At 33.5% G+C, this 19,329-nt stretch overlaps 3 protein-coding genes across 9 annotated transcripts; 2 read left to right on the top strand and 1 right to left on the bottom strand.

Annotated features, from left to right (window-relative positions):
- Window positions 1-86: 86 nt before the first annotated feature.
- On the bottom strand, window positions 87-2,621 carry LOC145935354 (uncharacterized). 2 transcript variants are annotated; one of them, XM_083036603.1, is made up of 3 exons: window positions 2,361-2,621; window positions 872-2,091; window positions 87-717 (listed from the first exon to the last, which is right to left on the bottom strand). In XM_083036603.1, the coding sequence occupies exons 2-3, from the start codon at window positions 2,077-2,079 to the stop codon at window positions 588-590; spliced, it is 1,338 nt and encodes a 445-aa protein (XP_082892729.1). In that variant the 5' UTR covers window positions 2,080-2,091; window positions 2,361-2,621; the 3' UTR covers window positions 87-587. The 2 variants fall into 2 exon arrangements, with proteins under 2 accessions (XP_082892729.1, XP_082892727.1); XM_083036601.1 differs by having other exon boundaries at window positions 101-717; window positions 2,350-2,621.
- Window positions 2,622-3,454: 833 nt separating this feature from the next.
- LOC145935350 (fructose-bisphosphate aldolase) lies at window positions 3,455-7,399 on the top strand. Of its 3 annotated transcripts, none has more exons than XM_083036594.1 (6): window positions 3,455-3,523; window positions 4,770-4,979; window positions 5,483-5,799; window positions 6,270-6,492; window positions 6,808-6,987; window positions 7,262-7,399. In XM_083036594.1, exons 1-6 carry the CDS (start codon window positions 3,515-3,517, stop codon window positions 7,397-7,399), a joined length of 1,077 nt encoding a protein of 358 aa, XP_082892720.1. In that variant the 5' UTR covers window positions 3,455-3,514. The 3 variants fall into 3 exon arrangements, with proteins under 3 accessions (XP_082892720.1, XP_082892718.1, XP_082892717.1); XM_083036592.1 differs by having other exon boundaries at window positions 3,457-3,677; window positions 6,270-6,474; XM_083036591.1 differs by having other exon boundaries at window positions 3,457-3,677.
- Window positions 7,400-8,578: 1,179 nt separating this feature from the next.
- On the top strand, window positions 8,579-19,304 carry Ald1 (fructose-bisphosphate aldolase). Of its 4 annotated transcripts, XM_083036587.1 has the most exons (7): window positions 8,579-8,655; window positions 8,803-9,047; window positions 15,196-15,405; window positions 15,691-16,134; window positions 16,392-16,745; window positions 17,438-17,569; window positions 17,811-19,304. In XM_083036587.1, the coding sequence occupies exons 2-6, from the start codon at window positions 8,892-8,894 to the stop codon at window positions 17,531-17,533; spliced, it is 1,260 nt and encodes a 419-aa protein (XP_082892713.1). In that variant the 5' UTR covers window positions 8,579-8,655; window positions 8,803-8,891; the 3' UTR covers window positions 17,534-17,569; window positions 17,811-19,304. The 4 variants fall into 4 exon arrangements, with proteins under 4 accessions (XP_082892713.1, XP_082892714.1, XP_082892715.1 ...); XM_083036588.1 differs by lacking the exon at window positions 17,438-17,569 and having other exon boundaries at window positions 8,580-8,655; XM_083036589.1 differs by lacking the exons at window positions 8,579-8,655; window positions 8,803-9,047 and adding an exon at window positions 14,138-14,848.
- The last annotated feature ends 25 nt before the right edge of the window (window positions 19,305-19,329 follow it).

Here is a 19,329-nt window from a genome sequence, read left to right as displayed (position 1 = left end):
TATATAGATAACATTCTGCTACAAGTATCTGAATTCACTTTAAAAACATGCTACATCTTGCGAAACGATTAGGACACAAATAAAAAATCACTATTTTTACTTACAAATAAGTTATTCTATAGTTTGGATCGTGGTCAGAAATCAAATATGTTAACAATGCATTACACTATCGAATAGCATATGTAAAAAAATTACCAATAAACGAACATTTACCCTTCAGTGCTTAACGCGCGCGCGTTGGCACAATCACGGATGTGACATTAAAATAAATTTAATTTAATTTTTATTTCTATCCGAATAAAATAAATAAGATTTGAATTATATATAATAAATTTTTATTTTTACTTTCAATCATATTATAACATTCTATAATAGCCTTGTTGTAAAAAAGAAACCTAATTTAATCTTATTTCTGCTACGTGCGTATTATGATAAACACAGATAAATGCATTTAGAACGGCAATGCAATACAAACACATTTTAATATCAGATATCCTCATTGTATGTACGAGACAAAGATAAGTTTTATACATATATAATTTAAGTAAAGATTCCAATTATGATTAATTACATAAAAAAAAAATACCTCATAGAGCTTTCATCTTTAAATGAGCTTGAAAGTATTCGCCGTCTCCTTGGGTTGCTTGTTTGTTAATTTCCTTATGACGTTCCCGGCTAACAATCTCTTCCAAAATTTCTCCGTCGCCTTTGATTAATCTTTTCACGAAAAGATAAAAATTCATTTTAAGAACCATATGCAAAATGTAGGAGAAATAATGTTAGAGATGAAAAGCAAAAATAATTATAAAATTTTTGTATATGTATATGTCAGTTTCATTATCGTTGTTCTATTACTTTACAATATATTCACCTGTATCTTCCAGTTTCGTGGTCGTAAACTTTGCGAATCATATTTTGCCTCTTTTCCCATTCCTCTTTTGTCATAGGCGCCATGGCCTTAGCTTTTTCTGTTACTTCAAATACAACTTCCTTCGTACTCTCCTTTTTACTAGAACTCTGAATTTCTTTGTTTTCTTTAGATTTCTTCTTGCTATGTCCCTTTTTCTTAAATGTAGATTTTTTTAACTTCTTCTTTAATTTCTTCTTCATCCGTTTCTTATTCCGTTTTTTCAAAGCTTTCTTCATAGCCTTTTTTTTAGCCTTCTTCTTGGCTTTTTTCTGCTTTCTTTCATCTTCTGAACTGTCAGTACTGCTACTATTACTATTGTCAGTATTACTGCTGCTACCGCTGCTACTGGAGATGCTGCTGCTACTATTGCTACTGCTGCTACTACTACTACTACTACTGACACTGGAAGAACTAGAAGTAGACAAAGACCTCTTTCTTTTTAATTTTTTACGACTTGGCTGAGTCTTATCTCGCGAAATTCTTGCTTTTTTCTCCTCTCTCTCTTTTATTTGCTCAACTGTTTCCATGTTATCTTTTATTGAATCAAGTCTTTCCATCATTCGTGATTGATTCATATGTTCTTTTGAACTGTCTTCTCGAACAGACTGACTAGATGCATTTCTGGCAGTATTTTTATAATAATCTTGCACTCTTGATCTGCCATAATTAGATGTTCTTTCGTAATTTCTGTTGTAGTGTCTATTATAATGATAATTATTATATGCATCCCTTCTATTTCTATCATAATAATTCTGACGTCTATAAGGTCGTGAATTAAAATAACCATAATCTTTTTGATTATTATATGAAATATGATTGTTATATCGTCTCTTGTTATACCATCTTTGATCGTTACTGTACTTGCCACCTCTTCTCTGTGAATCCATACCATTTTCATATCTCCTACTTTTGTGCTCTGTATCCTCATCTTTGTCTTTTCTTTCTCTATGTACATTTCTCTCTGGACTTGAAGCGCTAGAAGAACTGGAATTACTGGAACTACTTCTATGCTTTGACTTCTTCCTCTTGTCCTTACTACATATATTCCGTCTCTTCTTATTTTTCTCAGAGTTGTCACCGGAAGAAGAAGCTGATCGTCTCTTTAATTTGCTCCTTGTTGCTTTGATAGATGACTCCATCAGTGTAGTAGGTTTCTCTGGATTATTCATCGCTACAATAACCTATCAACAAGAAAAATCTCATTTAAAGTTGATTTCATACAATCGAGTGTATTAAGGGAAATATTTCACATAATTAAAAGTTTTACATTACTAAATCTATAAAATCACTGCATTTTTGTAGCAATATCAAGTTTATAATTCACACAACGAAACATAATTGTTTATTTCCAAAAGACACATCTTCGTAAACAAATCGCAGAGGAATTAGCTTTCATGAAGAATTTAAATTAAATCAATATTTACGAAATATTTACCTACCTACTACTTACAAATCGTTACAGAAATATAACCTCTCTCTCGCTTTCTATCTTTCTGTCGACCATAATCATTGACGTTTCATCGTCAAAATTATCGCATTTCGCACCTTTCAATTTGTCGATTAAAGAAATGACAGTTTGCAAAAGCGCACTAGACATTTACTTGTTTCATCGACCTCTAATCACTTTAATCGTCCTCTCACTGATTTCTATTTCTTCGTTTCGAAAAGCCAGAACAGTACAGAGCTCACGAGAATTCAGTGTTGCCAGATACTAGAAGAAGAAGTGTAGTACCAACTTAGAGAAATAGTAGCATGGCGGAAGGAAATAAGGTGAGGCAATGCGCATCATGAGTTTCAGTTTGGGATCAGCCAATAGAGAACGCCGCACAGTTGTCGGCCATTACTAGCGACCTATTTAAACAGTATTATACTTAACTAGAGAATTCAAACAAATAGGAATGGATAGGAAAATCTTTCAGTCACAATTACTGAAAAATTATTAATTTTTCATAACAAATGGAAATAAATCGAAATTATGCTAGTCAATAAGTATTGCTAATGAATATAAATCATGTCACAAAAGAAAGATGAAAGATGAAATAAAAGAAAGATTAATTATTATTGAAAGATTTCTGCAATCCTGAAATATCAGAAATGAAATTCTAATGTTTGTCGTTAATAAACTAACAGCACACTCGGACATATATATAATCCCTCCGAAACAGAAGTATAAGGGCCACTTCAACCAAACTCTGATTAATTTAATCGACGATTAACCTATATCTTTGTCTCCTTTTAAGAATGTATCTAAAAAGAAACACAATCTCACGTCGACTGCTCATGCGCATTTCGAGGCAAAGTCATTTTGCGCTCCTATTCCCCTTCCATATTTATAAGTTCTATGTACAATACACACGGACTACGGACGTGCGAGCAAACGAAATTAATACAATAAATTATCTGATGTCGATAATTTGACATATCTGTATTATCAATTAATAATAAGAATCGCACCCTGTATTACCGATTAATAGTAATAGTAGATTAGTAATCACAATCTGCGGTGCTGCGCGCGCTTGCTTTTTCAAGTCATTTCGATTGTGTCAAACAGTGTCAAAGCCGCGATCCGCGATAGATGCACATTTCGGCTTCCTATGCTTATATATGCTTATTGTTAGTAAAAATCTTTTTTATAATTATATTTATACAATCACGTGTGTGTGTTAATAAGTATAAATGACATATAATATATTGATGTATGTGTCATTGTGCTCTCCGACATCTGAAAATAATGCAATTGGAAGCAAAATGTTGCTGCAAAGACAAAGTAACCTTAACGCTTCTATATTATTTACATTATATATTATTTATTTTTATTGTTAATTATTATACATTATATTTGATAACATTAGAAAAGAGATGACATTGTTATATATTATTATAAATACTCAGCAAAGAATAAGATATTATATTTTTTTATAATGTTTAAAAAAATAATTAGATTATATATATATTATCTTATTTATTATGCAACAGAATAATATACATATAAAATATGGAACAGAGAGACTTTTATTTCTATAATTATTTTATATAGTTCTATAGTTTATTTATATAGTTTTCGAAATTGCAAAAATTTATTTGTTTTTTATATTTTTATATATTATAACTTTGTATATATATATATATATAGTTGTTATATAAAAACAAAGTAATATAATTTTTAGAAACAGGAGATATATTGGATAAAAATAATTAATCACAAATAAGGGCAAAGTCTCATCTTTCTCTTTGGAAAAAAACATAATTTGTTTGTATTAAATTTGATCGCGTAATAAAGTACGAAATTCACGCCCACAAAATGTAACCGTGTGTGCGTGCTATCGTAATTTAATGATTTGATTTCGCAAAATGACTTTTTAGTCAACATATTTATTATCGAAATTCTACTCTTTGTACGATATCTCTCAGATATTGGTAATAATGAGCAGTAACATAATGACAAACATGTCATTGGGTTATCAGAAATTATCAGAAATTTCATTAACAGTCATTGAAATCTCATCAAATATTATTTCTCGATATATTTAAATATTTGACGTCAATCATATATATCTGCGTCAGAGAGAAAGAAATGAGAGAGAGAGAGAAAGAGAGAGAGAGAGAGAGAGAGAGAGAAAGTATGAGAATTATTTATGATAAAAAGTATATCTAGTTTAATATACTTTCCAACATATATATATATATTTATTCCAACGATTGTTAAAATCCAAAATAATACTAAAATATGCTAAATATACCAAATTAAAATATGTAAAGAGCTGCTTTATTAATTAATTATTGCAATCTCTATATATACATATTTTATTAAAAAATTTTCTTTTACATATCAGTATATTGATCTTTGCAACATGTTTAGATTTCATCATCTACAAAATGCACCGAACTCGATCCTGCTCTCTGTCTAGAGCTACAAAAAATTATCGAGGTAATTGCCACATCTAGAAAAGGGCTGTTAGCCTGTGACGAGTCACCGGCGAGTCTGGATAAGAGATTCCAAGAGCTCGGTATAGAAAACACAGAAATCACGAGATGTGCTTATCGGGAAATGTTGTTGTCGGCTGATAAGGTTGCTATACATACACAATTGCGGTCAAAGTTTTAGATTACGCGGCAAAAACATAACGCAATAGATTATAGATTATAAATATAGCATCAATAGTAAATAACTTATTCTTACCTTACAATCAGTATAATATTCAAGAGTAGCGTAAAACAATTAACGCATTTGAAAAATATATATTCTCTGCAAACATTTTCGAAATACAGTAATCAAATATATAAAAATAACAGTCTCTTTCTTCTTAAATATCGATATATATATATATATATATATATATATATATATATATATATGTAAACTCGTTATAATTTTTGTTATTAACAAAATTTAAAAATAAGTTTATTCAAGAATATGTAAACATATGTATTTCTTATTCGTAACCATCTTGAACTAAATCAATATACGATTTATTTAGTACAATAATAACGTACAATACTCTTGATTTATATATATATCATATTTTTATTATACATATAATATTAATTTCTCATATGCTTCCGGTATTTCAGTCTCAACTCTCGCGATACATAAGCGGCGTGATTCTGCATCACGAAACGATCTATCAGAAAACGTCGAAAGATGTGGAATTTGTCGAGTTGCTGCGTCAAAAGAACATTGTAGCCGGTGTCAAAGTCGACCGAGGCCTGGTGCCGCTCCTTGGCACCGAGGACGAAAAAACTACACAAGGTCTGGACGATTTAAAAGAAAATTGTATTCGGTACAAAAAGGAAGGCTGCCATTTCGCCAAGTGGAGATGCGTTTTTTCAATTTCGGAACGATGTCCCAGTCAACTGGCTTTGAACACCAATGCAAACGTTCTCGCGAGGTGCCTAATCATTTCGATATTCGCACGTACTTACATATATACATATATATCGCGACTGGCACGAGCTCGTAAAAAATTCATGTGTTTGTTGCACAATAAACTTCATCAAATACATCATACATGAAACCTATATACATCTACATATACATATATGCTTTTGTGATACAGATACGATAATATTTGGTGTACCTGGAAAAAAATTCGCATTTAATTTGAAATTGTAAAAACAACAGTTTGCGTACCCAGTGAGAAATGGTGGTCGAATCGATGTCGATTCGACGTCAAATCAACGTCAATTTGGTCGAATTGATGTCGAATTGACGTCGATTCGACCAATCATTTCTCGCTGGGTATGGAAATTGTATAAAACAGTTAGGAAAAATAGTCGTTGCGCAACACAGAATTCCCCGTTGTGCAATGCGTAACATATATTTTCGCTGATGTATTTTCGAGTATCTCGTCTTATTCAGGTTTGCCAGCATCTGCCAGAGCGCACGAATGGTCCCCATAGTGGAACCAGAAATATTGAGCAATAGCGAATACGGTATAGATCGGGCATTGCAAGTTCACGAAAAGATGCTGTCCATTCTATTCCGTACTCTAAACGAGCATCACGTGTACCTCGAGGGAATGGTTTTGAAGCCAGCAATGGTGTTATCGGGAATTCAAAATCCCGCAAGTTGCACACCGCAGGTGTCATTTAGTACATTTTAATAGAATAAAGCACATATATATGTACATACTTGTGATATCTTTTTTCTTCTAAGAATATTCTTTTTTAATATATTTGCCTTTTAAAAAATTACAGTGTAATTTTAAATCTATTAATAAGATACTTTATCATAAATATAAATTAATGATTCATTATTAATAATTATTATTTTTAAAATGTAAAAACTTTATAATTAAATTTTTTAGAATACAATTTTTATATTAAATAAATACCGTGTAAATTGTTGATATATGACAAAAATAATTGTTAATATTATTTAAAAAATTACATTACAGATAGTCGCTGAATATACGCTAAGAGCATTACGAAGAACAGTTCCCGCAGCAGTTCCGGCAATCTTTTTTTTGAGCGGTGGTCAAAATGATAAAGAAGCCGTACTAAATCTTAATGCAATTAACATGCACGATGATAAGAAACTGTGGAGACTCAGTTTCTGTTACGGACGTGCTCTGCAGGTGCCTCAAAAAATTCACGTGACTTTAAATATAATATTAAACTTATTTAATAACATCTTTCATACCATAAATTCTTTGCAAAATTGAAGATTGTTCTAAATTTATAACCTAAAAATTTCTAAATATGTTTAAAAATTTTTTTCCGAATATGTTAAAAAAATTTATGCAATAAAGAAAACACGAATAATTTGGAACTTATAATAAATTTGTGTTAAAGCTTTTAAAAACATTGAAAACTTGATTTAGCCTTTCTGAAACTTACGTTTTGTTGTAGAATGCAGCGATGAAAATTTGGAGAAACAATCCGGAGAATGTAAATAAGGCTCAAGCAATCTTTCTTGAAAGAGCTAAGTTATGCTCCGAAGCGTCTTTAGGCGAGTTACAATTCGAGGAGAACGACACGTGTACTTGAAACATCAATGATATCGTCTGATCGTAAGAACATTACAAAAATTGATATTTTATTTATTATACACGAAGCACTTATAAAATTTTACACAATTATATTACAAGCACATGTTTTTATTGTACATAAAAAATGAAAAAGGATAAAACTACTTCCTGGATATAATTTTCATATTTTTCGTGATTGAGATAAATAATTAAGTTTTTACATTTCTATTTTTTCTTATTGAGAAAATATCCTTTATTAATAATTCAAAAATTAATTATAAAAATACTTATAAAAATATAAAATATACATATATGTATATCTTTTATTCAACTTTTCTTCGGTAATTCTAAAATTGTACAAGTGCCATGAAAACGTATGCACATAAAGTTTGATTGTAAATAATTATAAATTATTTCGCGTGATGCTAAAACGGCTTGATGCCTACGAAAATATCATATGTTATATTCAAAATATAATCTATTTAACTCTGTATGTAGAAAAACTGAAGAGCATAAACATGTTTATTTCATTGCATTCACGCATTATCAGTACTTGTATCAGTACTTCATATGTATATTTGAGGACGTTTCGAAAGAAAATTTCGACAACACATTGAATAAATATGATGTGAAAAAATTAGAGACTGATCCGCGCGATTAAAGTCCAAATTCCGAATTCTGAAGAAATCATATCACTTAGAGTTCATTGATAAATAAGGTCCAAAGCGAAGAAGATATCGCGAGTTTATTTTATCAACAGACTTATCACTCTCGAGAAGACTGCAATGTTTAGAATGTTGAAAATAAGGGAGGCACGTCCCGACGATGATAACGCGCGCATCTACGAATGCATCGACCTCTAATAGTGTTTATAGAAAATGTGCTTGTCAATTTCGGTGAATGTCGAACAAGGTGCCCTTGACTGACCTTTAAAGTAGCGGTTCTCAGCGCGAAACTCTTGTGCTCGGACTTCTGTCTGTCTATGTGCTGGTCGATATGATGTCGTCATCCCGAGTAATACTCCAATGCCCTCTTTCCTAGATGGCTCATTCACCACGTGGTATACGGTATACGGCAGTAACGTAACAAGCGGAAATATGTTGCAAAACGATATACGCCATACAAGAAGAAAATTTACTCGGATATTGTATGTTTTAATTAATTGAGTTCATATATATATGTATGTTTTAGTCTTGTGTGATGAGATAGTCAAGCTATAACCAGCGATTGTCTTGAAATAATGTTTGATAATGAGAACGAAACCGAATATTGATTGTAAGTTATATGTATATCAAATTTGTTTCACGCTCATGTTTGCATTTCTCGAATTTTTATTATCATTATTTATTGTTCACTTTACAAAAATGTGTTCCAGAGAAATTGCACAAGAGATTAAATTACACATTACTCTTTTGACCCCAGGTTTAAGGTCAGATGAAAGCACCGACCAGCTGATCGCCCGACCATCCCATATGAGTTGAGTACCCGCATAAACGAGAGAGCGAGAGCGCATGCGTGTGACGAATACACTCTCAATCAGAAAGACTTTGAAACCGACAGCTCGCGTACTTCCTCTCAGTCGCACTCCAAGCATCAGCTGGATTAAACGCAGATTGACGCACGCGCACGATTTTTACACACGAATCGGTCCACATTTCCACAGACAGGTGAGTCTTCGTGTGCTAGCACTTGGGAAGGTTTCATACCTTTCTTCTGTATATTGACTGTTTCGAGAGAAAATACTTGATATATATATATATTTTACACGCTCTATTTGATCTATAATGATCTTTGACCTTGATTGACATTTGATCGCCACCAATGTCGTGGCTCTCATCCGCTTATTAAATATTATAATTGACGTCGAGTATCAATCGACGTACATGGTACATGTATCATTTGTCTCTGAATCTTGCCTCGAAATCTTAATACGTCGCTCTTATATATATCATTCCGGCTCCAGAATTTCTATACACACACGCATGTCGCACGCGTGACCCGTCATGTCACGAACGTGCATGAGAGATTTGCGCGAATCTCTTGTCAAACATGTGTATTTGTAGCAAAATTTAAATTCATCGAAATTGCATATCAGTTTCAATCTTTGAAGCTTTCAATCGATCGCTATGAATTTCGATGCTTTATTGAAATTCGAATATATAAAATAGATTGAACCAATATAAATATATACAACGATAAAATATTTTTCACGACTACCGATATAATTGTAAAGATATAATTGTATTTTTGTTTAAAAAATGTCTCTGAATCTCGATGTAAGATAGAAAATTTTTTTTTTATTGATTTTTTAACATTTAAATTTATGATGAAATGGACATAAAGAGATTACTCTTTCAGATCATTTTTCCTATAATTTTATATAATTTCTATTCTTAATGATGATGATGATTACATGCTAATAAATATATCGTATTTATGTTTGATAAAAAATATATATAGATACACACAGACACAAATTATAGTATATACTATAAAAAAATAGATAACATGATTATATCGCATATTGATTTGATAGTCGCACAAAATTGAGAGTACAATTTTTTATATAAAAAAAATTGACAAATATATTTGAAAAGAAAGACTTAATATTTTTAACCAAAGTATAATTTTAAGACTCACACCATTTATCAAAATTAAAGCGCATGTAGATACATATAGAAATTAAATGCAATTCTGAATGAAATATTCCGCTATTCTACCACATAAAGTGTTGAAAAGCTATTTATTTGCTTTAAAGAATTTTATTAAGCAAACTATTACAACCTCGTTATGGAGTTACGTCATCTGAGTTACGTTTATCTGAGAGTCGGAAAAAATGTCTCGTCACGCAGTTGAGCACATTCACCTTCGTACACAGTAACATACTAACACGCGCTTCTGGAAGGGCATACATTCCGTTATACGATCGATAAGATTTGAGAGAGAGAGAGAGAGAGAGAGAGAGAGAGTGTGTGTGTGTGTGTGTGTGTGTGTAGTTCTGAGTATACTGAAAGATTGCATTTTTTAGATACGAAAAATTAAATGCAGACATTTTTTGTGACTAAAAAATTTGAGCAGCGACAATAGAATCATAACACAATAAAAAATCTAAAGACCCTTATAAAACTCTTAAGAAGATAATTTGTCATTGTATATAAAATAGATAAAAGTTATCTATGGACAAACACACATTTGTGCAATCCAATATCTGTATGCATAAACATGCTGACAGTTATTTTGACGAATGACCAAACAGTCACGTGCAAGTCGAATTATTAGCGCGTATGTGCATCATGTAACAATTGGCATGTATGCATGCATGCGCGAATGCGCGAATGCACTTACAGCTGGAAACAGACTGTTGCACTAGCGTGTTTACATTATTATATGTATATTTTTTTAATTTATAAATATGTATAATTAAAATTATCTCAATTACACTCATTATATTTCTCGTATCTCAAAAAATATTTTTTTTAATATTAGGAGAGAAAAAAATATGTATTTGTTTTTTAATGTGTTATAATGTATTAAATTCGATAATTACAGAAATTACAGAATATTGACACTTGAAAATATTTTTCTTAACCAGAGAAAAAGGGAGAAGATAAAATTATATTTGAAATACTACAGACAAAAGAGTGCTCATGCATTACAGAATAATAAAAAATTGATGCATACTTTCTTTATGATGCAGATTTTCCAGTTTTCAGGAAAGATAGGCTACGCGTGTATGAGAATCGTTGTTATTTTCCATCAATAATATAAACTACTTCAAGTTTTAGCAATTTTATTTGACAATTCTCACTTTCACTTTCACTTTCCTTCGACAAATCTGATATAGAGTGATAATATTATCATAAAAATATTGTTGGCCTAAATATATCGTGCCACTATGCAAATTGCAATTGCAAGTTTGGCAAGTTATCAACTTCTACGTCGCGCTATAATATGCACTTGTTTTCTCCGATGATGCAATTCATTAAGTGTGCGTCGTGTTAAAAAAAGACTTTTTTTGCTGTTTTATCGTTTTAAAAATTTGTTACGATACTGAGTTTATAGAGAAAGCTATATTACTCGATACTTTGTGCAAAATTCATTCGCGTTACCTTAAAAATAATTTTTCCCTGTACAACTTTAAGTAAATTAATTGTCAATAATTGCCAATTCTTAAAACTATGTGCATCTTCAGTCCTAAAGCGAGTTTAATAAATGTTGCGAATGGATTTAATGGAAAATCTTACCTATCTAGTCGAGCTATTTATACAAAGTCAGCATCGCGAACTCGGTAAAGACCCAGCGTGCTCCGAATATAGCGAATGCGTGCGGAATCGGAGTTTCCCGATGTTGAACCTTTCCTAATCGCAGCTAGGAAATATACGGCGCAAGCGTATTTCGCGCAAACCTCCACGTTGATCAACCGCAGCGAGGTTTCCAGCCTTGTACGTATTATACATATATATTGACCGATCAAACAGAGGCTCGGTTCACGAAAATCCCAGAAAAAAATAATGCGGCAAAAATCGCTTCTCCAAAGGTATATAGCTTCTCATACTCGTCGCACAATCGTCATTATCAACATAAGACGCGGTAAAAATGATGCGTATACATAATTAAAAGTAAATACAATCAGATATCCTTGTCCGATTCGACATGAGCGTTACTTAGCAAACATCTTCGCATCGCATTGCGCCACAAAAGCGATTTACGTAAGATCGTGCAATGCATGCAGCACTTAATTTTTTTGGACACCAAATTATATCAAAATATCTCTTCAAACAGTAATTACACATGACATTATTACGCGCAAATAACTTTTTATTGATTATAACTTTCCTCGTGCCGATTTTCGCGTCTTATTATTTTATTTTTTAAATTCTATACTTTTTAGATGTTACTTAATAAAACTATAAATTACAAAAAAATTTACATTTTAAATCGAAAATAAACTTAAAAAAATTATACATTTTAAATAAATTATGAAATATAATCACATAATAATTTGTAATGAAATATTATATTTTACACATTACACATTGTGCACGAAAACCATTTAGCGCTGCGGTCCAAATCCGTAGTTATTTTGGGCAGTTTATAACTGTCTCGCACAATAAAGATAAAAATAGCAGTTCTTATAGAGACTTTTTGTTGGAGACCGTGATCCAGGATTTAGTTCGTATTCGATTACCTGCGCTATATTTTCAACCGATAGTAGATTATATTTTTTCGAATTTAATTGTTTTCTAATTAAATCAATTATTTCCTCATATAAATTCCTCAATGCCTTCCGATATATATTTATTTGATCAAAAGTGCACTTTGCAAAATAAATTTAAAAAAATGTTTGATTGTACCTATCATGCCTCTTTAAACTTGCGATTAATTCTGTCAACAGGAAAAAGAGAATTTAATTTTGATTAAATTTTGAAACACATGAATTGCATCATATTTACGGTGCAAAATGATTTTTGTTTAGTAATTGCGTATAAAAATATAATTAAATGTACAAAAATAAACAAATTTAAACTTTCGCAATTTTAGCTCACCATAGCAATACTTGTCACAGTGACAACTGGATTGTGTGTACTTTACACTCCCTTTAGCCTCATATTTCTTCGTGATCATAAATTCTCATCTTTAACCCCGCCGTGGATAACGTTACACTCTCTAGAGAGTTTTTCAAAACAACAAGAGCAACCATAGTAACATTTCCGTATATAAATAATATCCTGAGATTCAACAAAGCATCGCGAAATTACTTCAACACACCGGCAAATGAAGTTGAGTTTATATGTGAAATAAATAAAATAGCATGCTATACGTTATTACTCTTTATAATTATTTATTGTTATTTGTTCTTACTGTATTTCTTACTGTGCGTTCTTACTGTGTTTCAATGATACTCTTCTTCTTCTTCAGGTATCAATAGTCCGCGACCTAAAAATTGAATAATTTTAATTTAACAATGGTTTCACTTTTTTTTCAAATTTTGACAAGATTGATTTTAAAGAATTTGAACTTAATTTAAATACTAATTGAATTTATACATAATTTTTCTTCTTCTTTTTCTTAAGAAAAAGTTTTGCATTAAACTCTTCAATATTTTCAATCACTGTACATATATAATATTGAATTATTTTTGGCGTTTATATTCGATTTTATCAATAGTTTAATCACATTCTCACCAAAATTGAGAAAATTACTCCAATTTACTCTTGAACTTTTTTTTAGATCAAACGAAGCAAAGATTGGCTAACTTGTAGACAGAACCAACTAACTATACCGGTACCGATATCGAGGTGTATGATAAGTACGCGCGTTTCGTGAAAGGAAAGAGATTGGCCGGTGCCGGTCCGCGTTTCATTGTCATAGGGTCATAGGGTCATTCAGGTCATAGGGTCGGAGGGTAAATTCAGGGGTGAGTGCAGGAGTACTCGCAGCTCGCAGGAAGCTGGGGAGAGCTGGGAAGAGCGCGCGCGCGCGCACCGAGGACGTCTGCGCGTGCTGCATTGCGGCTAGCTCGTCCTCTCTCCTCTCTCACCCTCCTTTCCCTCGTCGCGTCGGTACAACGATGGTGCAGGACACGAAGCATCCACCCTCCTCGCCCTCCGTGTTCGCCTTTCTTCGATTCTCCCTGTCTTGTGCAGTGTACGGCACGGCTGCAGTGCACTACTGCAGGCCAGGTACACCACCCATCCGCCACCCCTTGCTCCTTCCTTCTGTCATCAGCGTTGGCGAGGAAATAGGGGTGGGTGGAATGCGTCGGTGAAAACGACAGACAGTCCGCACAGTCGGCGAGTCGCAGCTGTACGAGACGCGCTCGCGAATTCGTTCGCTCTCGAGAACGCAACGCGACGAGATGTAGTCGAACAAAGGGATATTAAGCCGCGCCGGGGGCTTAAACGCCACCCCCGTAATCGGCGCGTCGCGTCGTCCCCGTCGACGGCGCGTTTATCTTCTCTCGACTCTCTCTCTCTCTCTCTCTCTCTCTCATAGTTTACTCCCGATTTCTTTTTCTCTTTCTTCATCATATCTCTTTATTCATCGGTGTTTGATTCGACATTGATTCATTAAAAATGCTCGATTGTGAATCGCACGCTGTTGCAGCTTTCGCAGCGTTCTCGTTTCGCAAGAAGTGACGGTGGAGTAAGTGCAAAGCGCAACGCCGACCATCTGGAAAAAAAAAACGATAATCGTAACGTAATCGCGACGATCGTTCTTTACGATAACATTGTCGGCGTAAATATATGCCACATTTATTGTCGTCATTCTCAGTTCTCAGCAGTTCTTCCGCGTCTAATCGAATAACGCGTTCAACAAGGAGACGAGAGACGCTAGACGTTACGCATTCACGCTCGATGACGCTTCTTCGATCATCCCGTTAAGTCCTCGAGAGAGATAAGAGATATGATGTTGTCTCCGTATGACTCGACATTCGGCTTTGAGATCAATATATTTTTATTCTACGGTACGGTCTTTCGGCTTTATCTCTATAATCTTTAAAAGCCTTGTCTCCTGTTTACGTTTCATTAATCGACGACGGACGCACATTCTCGCTATAATCCGATAAAAGAGCACGTTACGGGTAAGACTATAATAAGTGAGCATGATATTTTCTTAAATCGATGGAGCGGACGATAATTGTCCATTAATGGTTCAGACTTTTGAGCTAGCTTTGCATCATTTTTAATCACTTCCCGATTCACCAAAGACGCAATTTAATCGATATAATTAAGATTAGTGCTAAGAAAAACTGAATCATCGTCATTGTATGCGATTTAGCGATAGCGCACTCTACTAATTTGTGCGTTATAGAAAATGGTCGCAGAAAAGTACAGTAAGCTCGAACCCGAGCTGAAGGAGGAACTAAGCGCGATCGCCCGACAGATCGTGGAACCTGGCAGGGGTATCCTGGCCGCCGATGAGTCGACCACGACAATTGGCAAACGTCTTCAGGATATCAACGTTGAGAACACCGAGGACAACCGTAGGGCTTATAGGCAACTTCTTTTCACTACAACGAAAGTACGTCTGATCGATAAAGAATAAAAAAAATGCATTAAAAAATGTTGCTTTGAGTGAAAAAGAGAATATTTAAAATATAAAAATTATTAAATATAAACTCATCTGAATTATTAAATTCATCTGAAAAAATTTTTTTACTTTTCATTGAAATGAATCACTTGTACGATATATTCTCTTTCCAGTATTTTTGCAAAAAAATTACATTACATTTAAAATTACATTACAATTTCGCTCGAGCGAAACATCACAATCGTAATAAATATGTTTGGCCTTGCTTTTTCTCAGGATGTCATCGGACAGCACATCTCCGGAGTGATCCTCTTCCACGAGACTCTCTACCAAAAGGCCGACGACGGCACGCCGTTTGTCGAGCTATTGAAGCAGCGCAATATCATCCCCGGCATCAAGGTCGACAAAGGTATCGTGCCGCTCTTCGGCACGGAAAACGAATGCACAACCCAGGGTCTCGATGACCTCCAGGCGCGTTGCATCCAGTACAAGAAGGATGGCTGCCACTTTGCCAAATGGCGATGCGTGTTGAAGATCACGAAGGACACGCCGAGCAAACTTGCCATCTTGGAGAATGCAAATGTGCTGGCCCGTTATGCTTCCATCTGTCAGAGCGCCAGGATCGTGCCCATCGTGGAACCTGAGATCCTACCCGATGGTGACCATGATCTCGCTCGTTGTCAGCAGGTCTCGGAAGAAGTCCTCGCGGCTGTTTACAAGGTGCCGCTTACCTCTACACTCTACATTATTTAGAAAAGAAAATTGCAAGCGCAGTTTATTGCTTTGTTCCTATTAGATTCATTAGTCATTACCATTATCTATATATTAATGAGGCATGCGATTTTAAATTGAAAGACCAAGATAAGACATTGTTTTGCGAATCTTGTGACTTGTACATACACAATGAATTTATTGAAAATTGAAAAATCATGATCTTTCAATGATATTCAAAAAACTGACTGAACTTGAATTTTCAGGCACTCTCAGATCACCATGTATATCTCGAGGGAACGCTGCTCAAGCCCAACATGGTGACGCCGGGCCAGAGCTGTCCGACGAGGGCGACTCCCCAGCAGATCGCTGCCGCTACGGTGACAGCGTTGATGCGTACCGTACCACCAGCAGTACCCGGCATCACCTTCCTCAGCGGTGGTCAGTCCGAGGAGGAGGCGTCGGTCAATCTGGACGCCATCAATAAGCATCCAGCAAAGAAACCTTGGGCGTTGACCTTTAGCTACGGACGCGCTCTTCAAGCTTCCGTACTTCGCGCATGGCAAGGCAAAGCTGATCAGGTCGCCGCCGGCCAGCAAGAGTTGCTTAAGAGGGCCAAGGTAAATATGGTGATAAGCACATGATGAAACGTCAGAAAGTTTCGCGTTCATCGAGATGTTATTTAATATTGAAGCTCTGTTAATTGTTATTACGGCTCTCAGTTATTATTATAATTTCTAAACAACATAATTATTTTTTATTGTGAAGTTTGATTCTGATAAACAAGGGATAATATATACAATATTATAACTGATATTAATAGAGATTAGAAAACAACAAAATTTATTTTTTCGTACATGTTAAAATTAACTAAAAAAACACGTTCTTTTCGATACTCTATATTTAAATATGTATGTAATTTATCGCTACTATAGTAATTGAGAGTTAAAACAGTATTTATAATTAGATTGCATGTGTAAATTTGAGTTTGCACCACCTATTTATATGTTATACATACATTTACATCTTTTATTCACTTATTCTCTGCATCTGTACATATACATAACTGTTACTAACTGTTTGTCTTTCACAATCCTTATAGTCTTTCTCTATCTAATTTTTAAAATAATTCTGTTTTTATGTTGTTGAATTATACGCACTTTGCACTTTTATTCAATTTCTTCTATATACTCAACGCAAGCAAAAAAAAAAAAGAAAAATCTCGTAGTTTTCTATAACTGTCTAATTTTTAATCATCTAGTCATACTTGAGTCTTTTTGTTTTGCATGCTATGTAATGTGTGCTTGTTTAGGCAAACACCGAAGCTTGCCAAGGCAAATACGTCGCTGGCAGCATTTCTAGCAAAGCCGCTACCACCTCTCTCTACATGAAATCTCACGCCTATTAAAAAAATTTTATTTTTTTTACACTGTCTATAATAACGGTAAGTATAGATGGATCTCGCTGCAATATCTCGAATGTTAGCTTTTCTTGCCATCTTTATCCTTTATCTATTTTCTGTAATAGTTGATTTTTTAACTGTAAAAAATGGCAAAACTTGTTTGCAGTATTTGCCTTCGAATATGTCGTCTCCGTTTATCTTGAAATTTTATTTTGCATGCTTTTTTGAAAGACACAATCAGTAAAGTAAAATAAAATTATGTCTTCTCTGTTCTCTATAATAGGCTAACAGCGATTCGGCGCTTGGCAAATATGCGGGTGGTGTCACTGGCGCCGCAGGAGATGCAGCACTTTTCGTCGCCAACCACGCGTATTAGATTGATCTGTAGAGAAATTCGATGTAAGAGAGAGAATACCGTTAGAAACGTGGAATATTAATCGTTGGAAGCACTTTGCAAGATAATCGTCGTCACCGTCCCTCCCATTCAAGTTGCGCGAAAGGAGAGATTTTCCTCGAGGACGAACAAAAAACGCACACAAAGCCGGAAGTTGTGAACAAATTGTCACTTTTTTTCTTTTAAACATAGATTATTTCTCACGGAAATAACAGTACATTTTTAAATCGAGTTTTAATCAGCTTTTTACATTTCACATAAAATCTTATGAAGATTTATGTCAATTGAGTATAATTTTTAATTGGTTCAAGGCCAATGTGATTCGATATTGTTAAATCAGTATTTTAATAGGTGGTCGCCAAATTTTTCAATTTTGATCGATTGAGATTTTACCAATGAAATCTATCCTAGTTTGGAACATACGTAGCTATTATTATATTATTCAAAAGTCACGTAATTTTCTAAAAAAAAAAAATGATTTTAAAGAAGAAATTTATATTTCTTTTTAGCGAATTATAAAGATTTTCATTTAAATATGACAGAATATCATAAATTTCTTCATACAGTTTGATATACGAAGAAATATATGAAGGAAGAAACAAGGACAATATTTTTCCGATTCGATCTAATTTATAATTAATTTGGCTACCATTGTTTATTAGCGCTCGTTCTAATTGAAATATTTTTAATTCTATGGGTTCCATCGAAAAATGTGTTGCGAGAGTTGATAAATAATTTGATGAACGATTTTCATAATAATTAAATGTATGAAATATCAAGTTTAAAATTAATTTTTGGCGCAACCATAATGACGCAGCTTTAATTTCTTGTCAGTGTATACTATTTCCGTTACTGTTTCGATTCGCTCAACAATCAATTTGACGAGATCCGATTCCACCGGCATTAAATAATCGAAGGACGAAGATCGAAATATTATACACCGAACGCGAGCATATTTTGCATTGATATTCGATATATTATATATACACACACAATACGTATTATTATATTATTATATATATTCTATATAATACTACATGATAAAAAAATGAATACACACACATATATATATATATATAATATATATATCAATGTCGTTAATACGGTATTCTACGCGTATAAAATAAAAGGATACAAAAAAGAAACAGAAATATGCAAAATAAAGCGAATATTAAATGTTGTTTATTATAGCGACTGTGTCGAATATTACGAAATTGTGCTATTGTGTCATCTATACTTGTAACAAAATATTATATATGTATCTTGCATAGACATATAGACACCTATAAGTAATCTCTTGAGAATTATCTCTCGGTGTTAAATATCTAAATATTTTCATTGTAATCTAGGTCACCAAATACAACTGTGGAGGGCAAACAAAAATTGACGATTTATTTGAAAAGTTTCC

This window comes from Prenolepis imparis, unplaced genomic scaffold (assembly GCF_030444845.1).
Source record: "Prenolepis imparis isolate NDT839.2.m4 unplaced genomic scaffold, iyPreImpa1.0 SCAF_4, whole genome shotgun sequence".
Taxonomy (NCBI): Eukaryota; Metazoa; Arthropoda; class Insecta; order Hymenoptera; family Formicidae; genus Prenolepis; species Prenolepis imparis.
Note: the sequence above shows the minus strand (reverse complement) of the source record. Positions and strands in the feature narration are given on the sequence as shown.